General features: G+C 37.2%; 1 protein-coding gene across 12 annotated transcripts in view; it reads left to right on the forward strand.

Moving 5' to 3' along the window:
* Pard3 (par-3 family cell polarity regulator) overlaps positions 1-18,770 on the forward strand; it is a 533,206-nt gene that overhangs the window by 282,946 nt on the left and 231,490 nt on the right. For 11 of the 12 annotated variants that reach the window (XM_013009335.1, XM_013009334.1, XM_013009336.1 and 8 more), the window contains exons 12-14: positions 2,092-2,280; positions 2,939-3,109; positions 13,117-13,267. In XM_013009335.1, coding sequence (XP_012864789.1) covers positions 2,092-2,280; positions 2,939-3,109; positions 13,117-13,267 — 511 coding nt within the window. Of the gene's footprint in view, positions 1-2,091; positions 2,281-2,938; positions 3,110-13,116; positions 13,268-15,108; positions 17,628-18,770 lie in introns of those variants that run through there. The other variant, XM_013009340.1, reaches the window with a different exon arrangement.

An 18,770-nucleotide genomic window follows, 5' to 3' on the forward strand; every position in this document is an offset into this window, starting at 1 on the left:
GTTCAATATATATTGAACATATATATATATGTTCTATATATATATATATATATGTAGTGACTCATCAAAGGTTTTTTTCACCTACTGAACTTTTTTTTTTAATTTAATTTTATTTTATTTGTGAACAAACTGTACAGAGGGGTTACAATTGCATGGGCAGGATAATGCGTACATTTCTTACCAAGCATTGCAGCCTCCTCCTTTGTTTACCCTTCCCATCCCTTCCCAGCCTCCCCCCTCCCCCCCATCCCAATCCTTCTCCTTCCCCCCTCCCCCCCACCCCCTCCCCCCCCCCCCCCCGACCGACGTCTTATTACATATATTTTATGTCTTAAAAACAGTAGTGATTTTGTTTGTATTGAAATATTTTTTCATATTTAATAGTTATCAGGCCATCTATTAGATATCAGCAAAAAAACAAAAGCAAAAACCTTTCAATTGTGGAGCTAGGGCTTATAGATCAGAGATAGAATGCTTATTACTTAATACACATGAGGCCCTGGATTTGATCACTTCCCTAGCAAAGAAAGAGGGGAGGGGGCAGGGAAAGAGGAAAAGAGAGAAGAAAGAAAGAGAAAAAGAAAGAAGAGGGAGGGAAGAAATACAGGGAAAGAGTGCAACTGTTAAGAAGGAAGGACAGAAGGAAGGTGTTAAGACTGAATGTTAATAAATTAGAAAAGTCACTTTATTATGGATTTGAAGATTTTAACATAGTTTATGATTTGTATTATAATCTAAAAACAGATGGATATTGGACTTGAACAATTATTTAATTTTTAATGCTATAATTGACACATCTGAAATTATTTGTGAAATTCTTACATGTCCTTTAAAATTATTTTGTCATGGCTTCTTAGAAATAAAAAAAATTCAATAATGTGCAAAGAACAAAATTAAAATTGATCTACTTTCCATTGTCAACACTAACCAACTTATATGTGTTTGAATATAGTATATGCCATCCTAACTACATACCATGGTATGACTTATTGTTTAATAATAACTAGTTAACTCTACTTTGAGTAGCAAAGTTGGGACTAAAGAAACACTTAAAACTTGGGGAAATTAGAAGAGGAGAACTTGTGAGAAGTGGTTTGACTCAAGAGTCCGTCATACCTCCTTTCTGTGATTATAAATACATATTATTTATTTGTAATCACTTATAAATTGTATCCAATTATAATTTTATAATCCAATTATAAACATTGCACTTAAAAGGAGCTCTGGTCTTTCAACTTGAAGAGAACCCATGAAAATCCTTGGGAATGATAGGTGGCCCCATGGCATTTGTGGGATTGATGAGGTAGGGCTCAGAAGGCACCTGCTTCCCCCTTCTAAGGTGGAACATTTCTTAAAGACAGAATATGTCATCTTCTTGTATTTCCTGGGGTTATAACTTAAACTTTATAACTATTTGTATAACTTAAATGTGGTGTATTTTAAAATTTTTCGTTCTTACTCAATGTCTATTGTTGGGAAGTTAACACTTGATATATAGCTATTTAATTAAGCAGGATGGACATTATTCATCAGCTATATTGCGTGTGATAAAATACAGTGGGAAAAATGTTCCAAGCTCAGTTGTATTTCTACTTTGACTCCCATCTTTTAAAACTTTATTTTCAGAGTTTTCAAATCTTTATACATTTTTATGTTGACCTTGGATCATCAGAACTTGTTACTTCTTGTGAAAAAAAAGTACATTAGTGCATACTGAACTAACAGTTCAGTATATTATATTTGTTTTGATTTTAGTTACATTTCCCTTTGTGGTTTAAAAATACAAAAATTAAAGATAAAACCTAATAAGCAAATGCACAAATCTGAAAGTCTAGAGATCTGAGTATCTTTAGTCTTCCCTCTATATCCACCCCCTTTTCTCAGATTCTGATATAGGTTTCTTTTAGTGTTGAAGTAAATGTGGCATGAAGATATTGGCAGTTGTTTCAGGAGTTATCTGAAGCGGTACAGACAGGCTCTCCGGGAGTTTTGGAGGAAATATTATGCTTGGGACGATTAAAATCTTTAAAAGAACAATGTGAGGAAGAGACACCAGAATAAAACTCAATGCTCAATTTTGTTCCCTATTAGAAAGCAGAAGAGGAGGATATTGTTCTCACACCTGATGGCACCAGAGAGTTTCTGACATTTGAAGTTCCGCTTAATGATTCAGGATCTGCTGGTCTGGGTGTCAGTGTCAAAGGCAACCGATCCAAAGAAAACCACGCAGATTTGGGAATCTTTGTCAAGTCTATTATTAACGGAGGAGCAGCATCCAAAGTAAGCACAGGCCAACTTTACCATGCATATGCCCACTCTCAAAACCATCTAATTTCTACCCAGTTCCTATGTCAGAAGTGTGTCCAATTAAGGGACATGTTCTGTCTGCTTTGGTCACAATCCTCCATTCCTGACAAGCAGCTAGGAGCAATCACAGCTCTTCCCTGTTTATCTCTGTAGACATTCCCTGTCAAATGGAGATATTCTGTGCAAAAACTTATTGGGGCCCCTAAGTAAAGGCTAGTCTGTTCCTTTTACCTTCCCCTAGTGTGGAGCTCCCATTCTGTTTCTCAGTCTAGAGGTTTCCTCTATTGAAGGGGGCATTTTTCTATAGATGTCTAATGGCCTTGAGCCTGTGCATGACTTGTGTTGTAAATAACCACTGTGGGTGTTTCTGGAAGCAAGAAAGTAATTATTTTGTGTAACAGATTATGATAATGACTCAATTTACAAATGTGTAAATGATTAAAATAGAGCAGGTTACAATGTCTGCATAGACTTCATTATGCTACTGTTCAATTGAGCATAATCCATTAGGATTCAACGCTCCCCCCCATCTCCTTTTTTCCCTTTGTTTTAATGTTTTAAACTAAAGGGAAAGTAATTTCTCCTGCAGCAGACTATTTAACAGCATGTCTTTTACCTGCTTTCTTCCCAGGATGGAAGACTGCGGGTGAATGATCAGCTGATAGCTGTGAATGGAGAATCCCTGTTGGGCAAGACCAACCAGGATGCCATGGAGACCCTCAGGAGATCCATGTCCACAGAGGGAAACAAACGTGGCATGATCCAGCTCATTGTGGCGAGGCGAATAAGCAAGTGTAGTGAGGTAAAAAAGGAGAAAATTAGAAGTACTATAGTATCTGACAACATTACTGTATACATCCTTCCTAACCTAATACTGGACAAAGAATGGCAGTTTCTGAGACATTACCTCTGAAGACCACATTCCTTTTGCCCTCTTCTATTGGTTTGTGAATAGACTGTGATTTTTCTTAATAGTATAGTCAAAATGTTTTCACAAGTGCATGTAACTATTCCTATTGCCAATGCACAGATAGATAGTTTTTCAGAGCTACCTATATCTGAGTCCTCTGCAGGAATACAAACACACCCCTTCCTCCTCCAAGCCTGTAGTTTTCCCTCCAGTCAGCAGAGCCCAACAGGGATATGCTGGGGGCCAGAAGTGGCTGCTTATTTCCTTGTTTGTCTCAGTGGGATGCCCTTACCAGTGTTCTTAATGAGGAGCAGCCTGACTTTGTTCAGTGTTATTTCCAGTAAGGTGGTTAGTGCTAGGCTCTTCCTTCCCCTTGAGCTTCTTCTTTCTCTTCTTCTATGAGCTGTCTCCTCCTTCCTGTCCCCCCTACCAAGTGCCCTTTTTCAGTCAGAGAGCTGTACTGTTATTCTGGTATAGTTGGTTCTAAATGTGTACTCCAAAGTGGTAAAGGACTTGCCTAGTGTGTATGAGGTCCTGAGTTCTATCCAAAGCACTGCAAAAACAAGTGTCCACCATGTGAAATTAGGAAAGATAGACAATGCAAAGTATGTGTTCATCTTTCCAATAAGTGAAAATGTACTTTCTCATCGAGCAGAGCCTTTAAAAATGAAAAATAAATTATATATTTCAGGAAATTGACACTGGAGTGGTGAATTTTACAGTTAACTAAGTCAAAATTACTAGCAAATAGTACAGACTGAAAATTATATCTGAATTTTTTAAATTGTTCTTACAAGGCTCTGCTTGAGTCAGGTGCTGGTAGCTCTCACCTTTAATCCTAGCTACTCAGGAGGCTAAGATCTGAGGATCATGGTTTGAAGCCAGCCTTGGCAGGAAAGTCAATGAGACTCTTATGTTCAATCAGCTACTCAGAAAAAGCTGGAAGTAACACTGTGGCTTAAGTGGTAAAGCACTAGCCTTAGGCACAAAGAAGCTCAGAGACAGCATGTAGGCCCCAAGTTCAAGCCCCAGGTCCAGCAAAAACAAAGGGGGGGGGCTTTACTTAATTAATGCATATAAAGCAAAGTGGTAACTGTTAGATATTTAAATAGCTAGCTTTAAGTAGGTAGCTAGTAAAGAGAACACCACAGCTTTCACCACCTTGTCTCTGCCACACAAGGTGGAGACCACATGGCTGAAAGAAGGGGCAGGCTGAGGTCCAACCTGGGATTAAATAGGGAAGCCAAGGGGAGAAGGTGAGGCCAAGTGAGGAAAGGTATGGCCACACTGGATAGGGATGTGACCTCAGGACCTGGGACCCTCCCCTGGAAGCATTGGTGTGGGGGGGGGGAGGGCTGTGGCTCAGGTCTTGACCTCCAAGTGTGCCAGTTACCTAGGTGACAGGTACTAGGTGGAGACTTAGCCAAGAGGAGGGAGGCGCCTGCCTCACCTTCCCAGGGCAGACCTTACAGTGACCACTTAGATAATACAGAAAGCAATAAGCTTATGTTATAACGATATTTTTCAAAGCAAATGTTCATTGAGCTCAGTGGGTATAGTCAAGTAGAGAGAACCACTTTTGAAAGGAATATTCGTTTATTTGTGTTATTGATTTATTATTTATTGTCATTGATTTATTTTTTACTTATCAAATGTAAATTAAAAATTATTTCTCTAATAATACCAGAAAAAAGTAAGATAGAATATTAATTTATACTAGATAAATATGACCCCACTCTGTCCCCAGTGTAGACTTCTGGACTGGAATTCTTTATTTTTTGTGTGTGTTGTTGTTTGGTTTTTGTGCTGGTCCTAGGGCTTGACTTTAGCGCCTGGACTCTGTCCCTGAACTTTTCTTTTCTTTTCTTTTTCCTCAAGGCTAGCACTCTTACACTTGAGTCACATCTTCACTTCTGTTTTTTTTTTTTTTTTTCTGGTTATTTGGAGATATGAGTCTCATGGACTCTCCTGCCTTGGCTGGCTTTGACCTTCAGTCCTCAGATCTCATCATCCTGAGTAGCTAGATTATAGGTGTGAGTTACCAGTGCCTGGCAGGTGTTATTATTGTTGTTGTTGTTGTTTTGTATTATTATGGAATATGGATTCCAGGTCTTTACACATGCCATATGAGCACTCTGTCACTGAGCTGCTCCTCTAACCTTGAACTGATATTCTTGAATAACAGTTTTCATTATTTTTTTCAAATTATTGATTAATCTTTTTAATGTAAGTCCTTCAAAGTATTATGTGAAAAATTCTCAACAGTAAGTTTACAACACATATTTTTCCATATTAAATTTTGCTTAAGAGGACATTCCAGAGGACAGTATTTCCCTATGCATGTTTAGTGATCATCTATTACCTGTCAGGAAATGTGTTAGATCTTGTAGTCACAGAGATGACTAAAACAGAGGTCAAACCTTCTCTCATCTTACACTGGACAATATATCATCATAGTCACTTTAAGAACAAAGTAAGATTTGTAACACCTTTTCTAAGTTTTCCCTCTCATAAAAACACTGATTGTTATGGAGGACAACATCTGAAATGAATGGAAGATCAGCTTTCTGCTTGTTTCTGATTCCTCTTGTTCCCAATTGTTCCCCAAACAGTAGCAAAGAAAACTGGCACCAGCCTGAAAATATTTTGATGAAAGCACTGATTTTATTCTCTGTTGCCCTGTAAAAGACATGAAATTGGAATCCCACTGAAGTATCTTTGTGTCACATTTGCATCTACATATGAATTTATGTGAATGAAAATGACTTAAGAAAACAGCTGCCATACACAATAATAGACTTTAATATTCTATATTCTTTATGGTATCATTTTCATGCATTGCTGGTATTTCTTACGACAAAGTATGCTTATAAAACAATTAGATTTTAGAAACAACAACAACAAAAACCTTATCATGAGTGATGCACTTTCTTTGTAATACTACAGAGAAGACTTTTGTACTGCTAGGATTTAACTAAAGAATTATATGAAGACAGAGGAGCTTGGTTCAACTTCCCATAAGTCCTAAGACATAATTTTGCTGGTGTTGTGCTTACATTACTTTAGGAAAATCTTCTCCTTGAATCACTGGGAGAGCATGTGTAAATCATGTAACAGTAAATATTGATATAAGCATAAAACATCTTGCTGTCATGAATGAACCTCAACCCAAATTATGAGCCTAAAATTTTCCCTTGCAGCTGTGTAGTCAGCCCTGTAGTCCAGTCTGTGGCATCACAACACTATATTTTACCATCTCATCTTTTAATCAAGATGAGAAGATGAGAATTCGTAGGATCTCTCTTGTTCATATTGTTCCTTCCATTATATGTGGCAGTACTATACATGCTTAGTAAGTTTTCTTTAAAATTTTTTGTCAACTTTCCTCACTAGGTGTCATCTTAAAAACACTGTATTTTGTTGACGTTGGTACCTGTGTAGCACACTGGGACATTCTCAGAGTCATGTCTTACTTGACTGCTTTGCTTACCTAATTCTTCCTCAGTGACTCTATTTTTCTGTTGCTGAACTCTGGCTCTTAACTCTCCTCCAAATATTCCTTTTTAGGCCTCTTCTTTAATGTCACTGTTTTTCAGGCTCTCCTGTTGTTGGTTCTTGTTAAAGATATTCAGTAGTCCCTCCCTGTCCATGGGCTGTATATGTAGAGATTCATCCACCTATCGATTAAAAATACTTGAAAAAAATTTATACAGGCATTTTTTTCTAACCCTCTGCCTTCCTCTCCCCTCTCTTTCCTTCTCCTGTCTTTCTTCTATTTTTATTGTATTCATTCTATTCTTGTATTCTCTTTTCTCAACAGATGTGACTTTCTCTTATTGTATGTTTCAGAAAGATGGTGTAATTTTTTTAGAGATAAAAATTTTAAGTCCTAGATTTCCATTGTTTCAGCTTGGGAATATATAAGACAAATAGTTAAAATTGGTATTACCCAAAGGACAATTTTTTTTTTAATATTGAAGGGGATTGAGGGGACTGGTAGTTAATACCTGGCATTGGTCCTTTATTTCTTAAAATAACCGGGAATGAGAGTTATTTTTATTTTAAATATCTAAAGGAAATTAATATTTGTGAAAATCACTATAATTTAACCTAGCTTCCAGTTATTTTGTTACTGTCTGTGCTCGATGCCATTATCTATAAAGCCAACTGAGCATTTGTCTTAGATCCCATTTGAAGGGATTTAGTCATCAATGACTACTTGAAAATAAATTGTTTCTCTATATTTAATCCTCTTAAAATTAGAAAGGTATATGAAAATAGGAGGAGCCTGAGGTGTCATTTATGATTCTCTTTTTTGTATGCATTAAGAAACAAATGCAGGAAGGTCAAATGGCTTGCATAATGTCTGTTAGGAACTGGAGGAGAAAGGAACAGGCTGGACTCTTATCTCCACAGCCAAGAACTGTTTATTGAGGCACAGCTAGGAGCAAACCACCATCCCACAGGAATGGAAGTTGGGCTTTTATCAGGTCTCAGCTAGGACATAGAGGTTAAAGAAAAGGCTGGAAGGGAGGGAGAGGTGGGGACTTTGGTTAGGCCCACAATGGAATGTTTACAGCCTTGCTTAGGTTGGATTACCTTGCTGGCTTCAAGCACATCTCTGCATACCTGGGGTTTTGCCTGATGCCCTTGTGCACCTGGGATATAATAGGGTGGTCAATTCTTCAATGCCAAAGTTAGAAGTTAGAAGTTAAATAAGGGATTGGCTCTGTCTTTCAGGCAGTTAATACCCAGATTGTTTTTTGAAGGTGAATGCAGTAGAAGCTTGGGCTTTAGGGTCAGATGGCCCCATTGCAGTTATTTTGCCTTATGTGCCTGGTGACCTCTGCTGCTGTCTTTGCCTGGCCTCACTAAATAACGATGTGAGGAAATGGCATGTGGTCCTATACGAATGGGCTTTGAAACCTACCCCTCACAGGCCCTCATTCTCTCCTAGAACTAACATTGATCCTTGTGCCAGTTGCTTTATGTTTACCATCTATGTTTATCCTTGATATAGAATAGTAATGTAGGTTAAACATCATTTCATTTCAACAGTGTGATCGTCTGATGTGTTCTCAGTGGTAAAGGCCTCCTTCCACCTGACCTAGCACATTTGTAGGAAAATCTGAGTCATTCACTTTTCTCAGCAGTGAATTTAGCAAATTAATTACTTGTCCATTGCCTGCTCTATGGCAGACATTGGGAATCAAACAGAATAAATATGTTCAAAAAGTCTGCAATATCAAATAATATGATCTTGCCAATTACCAGCTCAGATCCAGTTCTAAGTTTGCTGAAGGGGATTAAGGCTGGACTACTGCCAGATTTTTCATATTTATAGTGGAGAGGGTGGTAGACATTTTCTTCATGTGAAAGAAAATAACCCAAACAGCTATCATCTGACCCACTAATGCATGCTTACAACAAAATAAGATTCTTCTAAACCCCACAGAAATTATATTAGTTCCTTTCAAAGAAGGCATATTTTTAAACTTTTCCTATGAAGAGAAGAATGTGCCAAGTATATAATGAAAAGCATATCCTCTGGATAATGTCCAGTTTTTTTTTTTTTAGTAAAAAGCATATTATTTTTCAATTATAAAAGTGATATGTAACTTATGGCTTTTTTCAAAAGCATACTATATTTACATTGTTTTCAGATTTCACTTATTCTTAATTTTTATACCTTTGTGAATAGTTATGCTAAGTATCGATTTATATGAATCTTTACTGTTGAGTTAGCTTATTTTTCCTTACGATAGTGACCACAAAGACAAAGAATTTCCTGGTCAGAGAATCAAAATGAATGATATATTTTGACCTATAATATACATTTCCAAATTTTTAGCAAAATACTGCATCACTTTGCACCCTTGCCAGTGTGGATGATCTTGATGCAAGGTAGGGTTGTTTTTGTTGTTTCATGGACAGAAAGACTGGGCAGAGCTGAAGGCCCAGACAACAAGGGTAATGGCCAGACTTAAGTGAGATTTGCATTTTGAACAGCAGAAATGCTGAAATGAAAACTGCACTTGTTTACTCTCTTATTCCAGTGAAGCTCATTTTAATACAGTTTGGTGTATGTAGGCTCTGAGGGCATGGGCTAGCATTCTTCCAGGCTGTTCAGCGTGTACTCCCACTGGCTGGTAGGCCACCTGGCAGTTCTCTTTTGAAACTTACTTTCTTCAAGCAAAGCAAAACAATGTTTTTCAACTATAGAATTTAAAGCCATTGTATGTTCTGTTAAATATGTATACAGTGGACTACTGATGTCTTCCTTTAAATATTTTTTTTGTTTGTTTTTCCTAATGGAAATTAGATGTTGGTGGAGGTGGAAAGGTATAGGATATTTCCCAGGAAATTGTACAAGTATGCTAATCCTTCTAAACAAGCATCTTACTTGTCTCAGTAAAGACTGTTACTATTTTTATTTTTCTGACCCAAAGACTACAATTTTTCTTTCTTATTTGAATATTTTCATTATTTTTAAGTACCTGTACCAGGAGTTGCCATTCAACAAAGCAGTTTATGAATATAATGCATCTTGATCAGTGTCATCCCACCCCTACAACTCACCTCTTCCCTCCCTTTTCTTAACTTTTGGGAAATATATTGATTTTTTTTCTATTTAACAAAGCAGTTTTTGTATACGATGCATCTTCTCCATCCCCTCCCCTCTGTGAGTTATGGGGCTTGAATTTGGAGCCTGGGTGCCATCCCTGAGCTCTTTTTTTTGGGGGGGGGGTTAGTCGTGGGGCCTGAACTGTGGGCCTGAGTGCTGTCCCTCAGCTCTTCAGCTCAAGGCTGGTGCCCTACCACTTGAGCCAAAGCACCACTTCCTGCCTTTTCTGCTTATGTGGTGCTGAGGAATTGAATCCAGGGCCTCATGCATGCCAGGCAAGCACTCTACCACTGAGCCAACTTCCCAGCCCCTTGAGCTCTTTTTTGCTTAAGACTCCACCACTTTGACCCAGAGTGTCACTTCTACTTTTCTGATAGTTAATTAGAAATAAGTCTCACAGACTTTCCTGCCTGGGCTGGCTTTTAACCATGATCCTCAAATCTTGGCCTTCTGAGTAGCTAGGAATATAGATGTGTACAATGCATCTTGGAAGTGTGGCTCAGTTGGTAGAGCAAGCCAGTGAGTTGAAGTATCAGGTACCAAGTTTGAATCCTGGTCTCAGAACTAGAAAGGAAGGAAAGAAGGAAAGAGAAAAAGAAAAGAAATGACTATAATTATTGGACAGTTCTTTCATTTGACTATAAAATGTTAAGATAGTCCCTTGGAATGTCTATGGTTTTTTTTTTTAAGGAAGTTTATAAGGTTTTATTATATAAAAATATATATATATAAAAAAAAAACACAAGGTTTTGGCAGTCCTGGTGGTAGAAATGAAGGCCTCACACTTACTAAGCAGGCACTCTACCACTGGAGCTATTCTGCCAATCCCTCCCCACCTCCCCCTTTTTATTTCTTCAAGATACTGTCTCACTTTATGTTGAGACCATCTTGACTGCAGCCCTTCTATTGTGCTTGCTTTTGTCACTGGATGACCGGCATGCACTGCTGCACCCAGCCATTTTCTTTTTTCCCAGCTTGGGATGACAGGAGCACAAACACTGTGCCTAACCATGGATTAATACAGGGTCATTTATGGAGACTCTGTGTCTTTAAACCCCAGTTTGATCTAGCACCTCCGTCACCCAAAGAGCTAGTTTTATAGACTTGAGCCATTACACCTAGATTATTAGGCAAACTTATTTGTCTTCTGATTAAATATTTTAACATCAAACAAGACATGTCTAATACTTATACACTAGGTGTTTTTTAATATGTATGCTTATTTAAAATTTTATATTTTTTATTTTTCTTGAGGTACTGGCCATAGAACCTTGAGCATCTAGGCAAGTGATTTACTACTGAGTTACACAGCCCTAGAAACTCACAGTTTTGTTATTTAAAAAAAAATATGTTTATTCTTAAAGGTGGAAGACAGGAGTTTTATTTTGCTGTTGGTTTTACCTTCCCAAGAGTATCTTGGGATTTTTGCATTATATTCATTCAGAAAATGTTCTTTTATTTATTTATTTTTATATTACAGAACTTGAATATTTAATTTACTTTTCAGTAAAGCTGTCAGTTGTAATCTGCAATTAAAAAGCTAATAAAACAAATCCTCATTTCACAATTTAAACCTTATTGAGTCCAATTCACCAGTGCTGCAAGTTTATTATTCTCCTGCAGTTTGACGTGCCTCCAATTGTAATTGTGTTGACCCTTCGAAGCATTAACTCTCCCCAGTGCTTATCAAACTGGGAGAGATAAGTCTCCAATTCAGAACTTCATTAAATATTTCATTTATAGGAAACACATGATGGCTTCTAATAGAAGTAATCATTTGTGCAGTGGAATGAACCTTGGAAGTTTGAGTTTCCTGTGTTTAGAGAGTACAAGCTTTTCCTATCCAACTGAGCTGAGCCCTGCACCTATGCAGGCTAGCCCATTTCTCAGGCATGCTTAGCCTCTGATTCAGGCTAGTCCCGGTGGGCATAAGGCCTCCTGAGGAGCTAATCCGTGTAGAGGTTGTGCTCAGAGTCACACCACCAATGTGAAAGTCAAGTATACTGTTTGCCCTGGAAGCAGAAATGTTGCAAGGCTTCACTAGCATTTATGTCTTCTTCCAAGTAGTTTTGGGAAAAATTTGATTGGTTAAACACAGCTGTTTTAAGGAATGCATGTGCTGCTTTGATTCATAATCATAGAAATTGACACATTTTTTCTTATATGTTAGGTTGTACAAGATTGCTAAATATTCATATATGTGCTTCATTAAAACTCTCAGTCCAGGCTTTTATATTCTTTTTTGTAATGCTGGAATTTGAACTCAGACTCACATATTACTCACTTGTTTGTCTGACACTTTAGTACTTGAGCCATGCCTCTTACCTGCTTTATGTTGGTTATTTTTAGAAGTGAAGGCCACCAGACTTTTCTGACTGGTCTGGCTCCTAACAGTAATCCCCTTGGATTTCCAAGTAGATCAGAATACAAATATGAGCTATATGCTGGCTGCTTTGGCAGTACCGGGCTTTGAATTCAGGGACTCATGCTTGCTCAGAAAGCACTTTGCCTCTTGATAAACCACATCTCCAGCCCTGTTACATTTTGCTTGAGGTCTTGAGTTTTTGCCAACAAGGACCTGGGTCAAAATCCTCCTATCTAACTTTCTAACTTTAGCTGGGATTACAGATGTATACCAGCACACCCAACCCTTTTGTATAATCTTAAAGTGTTTAGTTACTTACAACCTCATATTTAAAGATTACAATAAGATGATAGTCTGGTTATTGTTCATTTCTATCAGAAGAAATTGAGTTTCAGTGTTTTGTTGAAGGCACTTGGATCTGACAGCTGGAGGAGACAATAATTCCACTAGCACACATACAAATCTGTGCAGTTAGGTACAGTTATATCCTGTAGGTATAAAAGCTGTAGCTGAATGAAGCCCAGCATTTATTTTCAAGAAGCATGACTTCTACAGAGTAGCATCTAATAAAGAATTCTGAGTTAAACATAACTTAAATTGACTTCAACAGATACTAACAAATTGGAAAAAATAAGCAACAAGATGAGACTAAAAAAAAGCTTTTAATATACATATTTTCCTACACGGGTTGAAATCTGACAGAACTTCATGGGGGGTCTAGTGTAAAGTGGTACAGAAAGTTGGTCATTAGGCATAGCTGTCATCACAAATTATTTTGGTACAGGGTGAAAAGTTCTAGTTCATTTGGTACCCAGTTGGATGCAGGCTTTGGGCAAGTTGTTATAATTCCCCCATGCTGCTCATGGGCCTCTAGTACTGATTTTCCTTTCCAATCCCTCTTTTCTCTAGCTAAAGTCACCTGGGAGCCCCCCTGGACCTGAGCTGCCCATTGAAACAGTGCTGGATGATAGAGAGCGAAGAATCTCCCATTCCCTCTATGGTGGGATTGAGGGGCTCGACGAATCACCCACGAGAAATGCTGCCCTCAGTAGGATAATGGGTAAGTCAGGTCACACCTCTCCTCCCATCTTGTTTGTGCTTTCTCTGGTTCACTGAGAGGTTATTAATGTAATATTAATATGAAAGCGTTCTGTATTACCAAGAGGAAAAAGAACAGCTTCACTGCAGTCATTCAGGAAATGTTAATGTAGAAAGAATAAATCAATACATTGATTTGTTAAGTGAGTTTTAGATCCCTTAACATGAGGGAAGAGCAAAAAGAAAAGGATGGCAAAGAAATGTTTCCCTGCCAGGAACGTACTCTTAATTTGTTGGAGATAGTAAGTGAAGGTTTGTTTTAAGATCAATCAAATATGTTTATATCTGGATATTGGTGGCCATGTCTGTAATCCTAACTACTCAGGAGGCTGAGATCTGAGAAATTTGAAATCAGCCCTGGTAGAAAGTCCATGAGATTCATAGTTCCAATTAATCATCAAAAACTCAAAAACGGAGTGGTAGAGTTGCCAGCCTTGAGCATACAAACTCAAAGACAATGCCCTGAATTCAAGCCCCAGTACCAACATACACACACACACACACACACACATGCACGCATGCATGCACGCACGCACAAACACACACACACACACGCACGCACGCACGCACGCACGCACAAAATGGAGTTGTGGCTCAAGTGGTAAAGTGCCAACCTTGAGCAAAAAAGCTAAGGGCCCTGAGTTCAAGCCCCAGTATCAACATACCAAAAAGGTAACGATGATAACAAGGAGATTTCAGAAGTTTTATTGTCAGTCACAATAGCACTGCTTAGAGGAGAAGAAAGAGGAAAGGAAACACATATGCATCTAGATATGCATCCAAATGAAATATTCACAGTCAGTTGGCTGGACTTAGTAGATAAAGAATACATTTTAATTGTATTAGACTTCCTCAAAGCTTTAGTCTTAAAATGTTGGACATAGTCTTCGGCATCCTTTGTCTGGATTCAGCTGCCTGCTGCCTGCGTGGCCCCAGTGGGTAATGAGGTGATTAGCCTTGCTCTGTTGCAGTTCAGCTTTCTCCTAACAGATCCAGTCAGTAAAGACCTGCTTTGCCACTGGAGTGGTTAGATTACAGAATTGCTCATCTTAGGATTACTTTGTGAGAATTTTCAAATTTAAAACATAAGAGGCAGTTTTGATTAAAATAACACCTGACATAAAACCCTTGTATTACTGGTCTATTTTTGCTAGGCTCTAATTTAAAGTAAAACCCTAAATTTAAATCCATTTTGAATACATTTAATATAATTCAAGTTTCTATCATGGAGCTTCTTTGAAACAAGAACTTGTTTAATTCATCAGTGGATGTTTATGGAAATCCTGCACTGGCAAGAGATTGATTGCTATAGATACAAAGACGAATAAGGAACAGTGTCTAGCTTCAAAGAACTGTATAGTGGGCATAAAAGGAAGAAAAACACATCAACACAACTTACAGAATTGTCTACTGTTCTTCCCTCAAATCCTTCCTATTCTCACTTGAAAAAAATTGCTGAATTTTTCTTTTCTTATTTTGTTACATGTAGAATTTAGACATACTAGCCCCGGATCCACCCTGTTCACATGTTTATTTTTACTTGCTTGGCATACACCATTAGAGAATGATATTATACCTATTCGTTTGAACAGCAGTTAGGTATCCATTTAATCATTGCTTGTTAAGTATCAGTGGCTTCACTGCTGTGAAATTTCCATTCTTTCTTGACTGGTGAAAGACTGTTGAATTCTTTTCTATTGATGGAATTTTAGACCCCTTGAGAAAGATAAAGTGTGTGTGTGTGTGTGTCCCTGGATCTGTGTGCATACAAAGTGATCCGCTGTAATTTCCCCTTTATTATAGGAACATAGGATTTGCCATACTGAAAGAGACTATTGGTCCACCAGTTCCTGTAACCTGCATCCTGCCTCCAATCCCTGATGCTTCAAAGGAAGGCGAAAACCTAAAACTAGAAAACAAACAAGCCCCACACCCACCCCCAGTTTTTTACCTAGTGACTTACTGAAATTCTATACATGGTTGAGGGGTCCTTCACTTTCTCTGTAGTCTGTTGACCCTATTTTGTTAGCTATGACTTTGTTAGTCCTTTTTGCCCTGGGTTGTGGTTGGCATTGTTGTTACCCTTTCCTTCTGCTAGGTATATATAATGAACTTTAATACTCCAGATGCCTCCTTATCTTATGACCTTCCCTCCCCAGTTCTGTGCTTCCTGATGTTCTGTGCATGTCCTTTTTCCAAGTGGGCTCAGGGGGGTATCAGTTTCATAGTTTGATGATAGGCCAAATAGACACTCTAGGATTTGCATATTTTCTTAAGAGTTTTTTTTTACATATTATACTGTAAACTAGAGATCCTATATAGCTTTCTTTAAAATAGTTTTATGTTTTAACTTTAAATGGTTGTACAAGGGAGTTACAATGATTCTATATACTTTTACTTTGAGATATGTATATACTTAATTTGATTTATTTTGCAGTTTGAAAATGTGGGAATTATTTAATTTTGGTCAGTCCTTACTCATTGTTGACCTATTTCTAAGGTTAGATAACCTCTAAAGTTAGAACAAAAACAATATAAAAGATGTTACCTTGCAAAGCACCAAAACACAGTACCAAATATAAAATGAAAACACTGAATTTACATTAGCTTGCACTAATTGCAATAGTTTTTTAATTTACATATTATAGGGCTGCATGGAAATTTCCCAGGTTCTAGTTGGTTAATTTATGGTTGTCCTCTATACCATTAAAATCACAGTTATGGCTGTGGTGGTATTTAGTTACTGCATGATCTGATATAGTATAGAGAGCTTTGTATTGAAATTCGGAGTAAGTATCTTACATATCAATTAGTTACATGTAAACAGGGAACATTCTCACATAGACTCCCCCTGCAAAATTAATGCTCTAAACCAAAGAAACTTCTGAAGACTTGTGATCTTTTTCTAATGGGAACACATTCTAGGAGAGAGGCCTCTAAAAAATGCACTAAAAATAGGAATGGACTTTCTCTTGGAAGGATGTCAGATGTCATCAGTCACACACTTTCTCACTTATCAGATAAAAGAACTAAGTTTCAAGTCCCATGATGATTTTTGTTCTATTTTGTTTTTGGTTGTTTCCTCTTTCTAAAACTATCCCTCTCTGGGGAATGTCAAGACCACACAGTAACCATGAGTGACATTCAAGGCATTTGTTCTTTATTCAGATCAATTTACAAGTGTCCATTCTGTAAGCCAAGGCATTGAATGGTCTCCAGAACTTATTCCATTCCAGCAACATTGCTGACAAGAAAAGGTTTGCCTTAGAAATTACCAGTGAAGTAACATGTTGTATCCTACTCATCTTCTACTTAGTGGAATTAGGAACCAAAGAAATGCAGTGTGGATGTAGATGAAGTGACCACTATGTGAATGCATGGTTTTCTGGGTCCTACAAACATCACACATGGCTTACCTCTGTAGCTGTGAATTGTAACCAAAACAAGTCTTCTCCAAAGTTCATCAGCTTTGACCATTTCTATTGTAATAGATTTAAATTTATTCATAAAAAAGTCACTGGTAGTGAGCTCACATTGGATCATCTTTGAACATTTCCATTTGTTGGGCTTTTTTAAGTAATAAAGGCAGCAGAATACTAGGCATAGCTAATTTAACCAGCATGTTAACTCATAAAATACATCCCATGTTGATATTTGGTAACACAGAACCTTAATTGTTTTCTAGCTTTATCTGAACAATTTTGTTTAAAGCAAGCAGGTAATCTGTTGTATTCATTTTAGAATTTATCTCGGTGTTTCTATGTACATAAATTTGTGGTGAGTTTAATAATTCTGTTCAGAGTATTTTCATCTTGTTAGACATTTGACATAGAAAATGAGACATTGTGCTGTTTTGTTCCAAGTCATCTCACTGGCACAGATTTCCTCATTTCAGTTATTTCCAGTATCATGAGTGATGTTGCATTCTGTGTAAATTAGTAATGAATAAATGTTTAGTAAACAATTGTTTTGTATGTCATTGTTTCCCTTCTTTGCAAAATAGTAACTGGTTTACTATTTATCTACTTTACTATGTTGATTAACTAACTGAGGAAAAAGGAGAATCTATCCATCAAAAATGGATAGATGCCGTCTTGAAGGTTTCATAGTTAGGATGTACCAAATATTAGAAAGGAGTATAGTTTCATCTTCATGGAGCTTAGTGGAATGTGTAGCTAGGTAGTTTAGTTGTTCATTTAAAGTAACTCTTGGTAAACTAGCTAAGTAATATGAAACTGATGGGGAGTATATAAGTAATCAAATTTGGTGAAATATTAGTCCCTAGAATGGGTAAGAGAAAAATGCTAAATTATTGGCTTTAGGCTAGAGAGACTTCTTGCCATTTATAAATATATGCATGCTATAAACACATATGTACATATACATCATTTAAGGTATCTTTCTACTCATAACATACTACAATAAAAGATTATCATATGAAACAATCAGTATTCCATATTGTCTGAATGTAAAAGTTTCAGATTTTGTGTGTATGAATGTGTATGCTTTGTTTTCTCTGTGATCTTTTCTCAAATACAATATTCTTGAGTTCGACTGATATTTAGCAGTGTCACACATGCCATGTTAGTGTACACTGCCTGTTAAGGGATCACTGTGGTTTATACTAGTTTATACTAGAAGGAAACCTCTCTCTGGCTAATAGTGTGGGTATATGTGTCCTGCCTGATTTTTGAATGATATTGTGGTGAGCAGATTTCTATATTAATACCCTAAAATTTGAGCAGAAAGAAATGAGTGATTTCAAATCAGGAAAGGGAAATGATTGTGTGTTAGACTTGATTTGCATCTGTATCATGAGCATGCATATAAAGTGGCCAGTTTTATTTTGTCAAGATGATGCATTTGAAATCAAAGAAGAAAGTTTTTCTTGCCAAGAGGCTGCATGAAAGTTTCAGTGAACGTGTAGGTTGCTGTAACAGCATAGTCAATCCTAAGATATTAATGCATTTGAGATTTCCAGAAAGTTTACTTTTGTGGGCCACCCTGTGAAGATAAACAGCAACTAAAATAATTTGTTTCTTTGCAGAACTGTCTACAAAAGTAAATACTGTAATTAAAAAGTATTAAGAATATGACACACTCATCATTCTTATTATTTTCTTGTAAGTTTGTATTCAAGACTAATGTTAAATAGTTAACCAATTCTGTGTGCAGTTTAAAAAAATAAATTAATAATAAATGAGAAGTGCCCCCGTGTACAAAATTGTGGTAGATATTAGGAAAGCAAAGTGGAAATTTTGTTTGGGAAGGATTTGCCACAGCTGATTTAATGGTTTGGAAATCTGAATAAAGAGGAAAGGTTGCTTGTCCTCTTGTGAGGTGGCCAGGGAAATTGTCCATGTTCCTTGTTTTGGGAGGAAGCCTAGACTGATGGTCCATGTCTTGTGACCTTGGTGATGTTTCTGGGAGATGGCCTCATCCAAGTTTATCTACATGAACCTTGT

This window comes from Dipodomys ordii, unplaced genomic scaffold (genome assembly GCF_000151885.1).
Source record: "Dipodomys ordii isolate 6190 unplaced genomic scaffold, Dord_2.0 Scaffold9, whole genome shotgun sequence".
Classification (NCBI taxonomy): Eukaryota; Metazoa; Chordata; class Mammalia; order Rodentia; family Heteromyidae; genus Dipodomys; species Dipodomys ordii.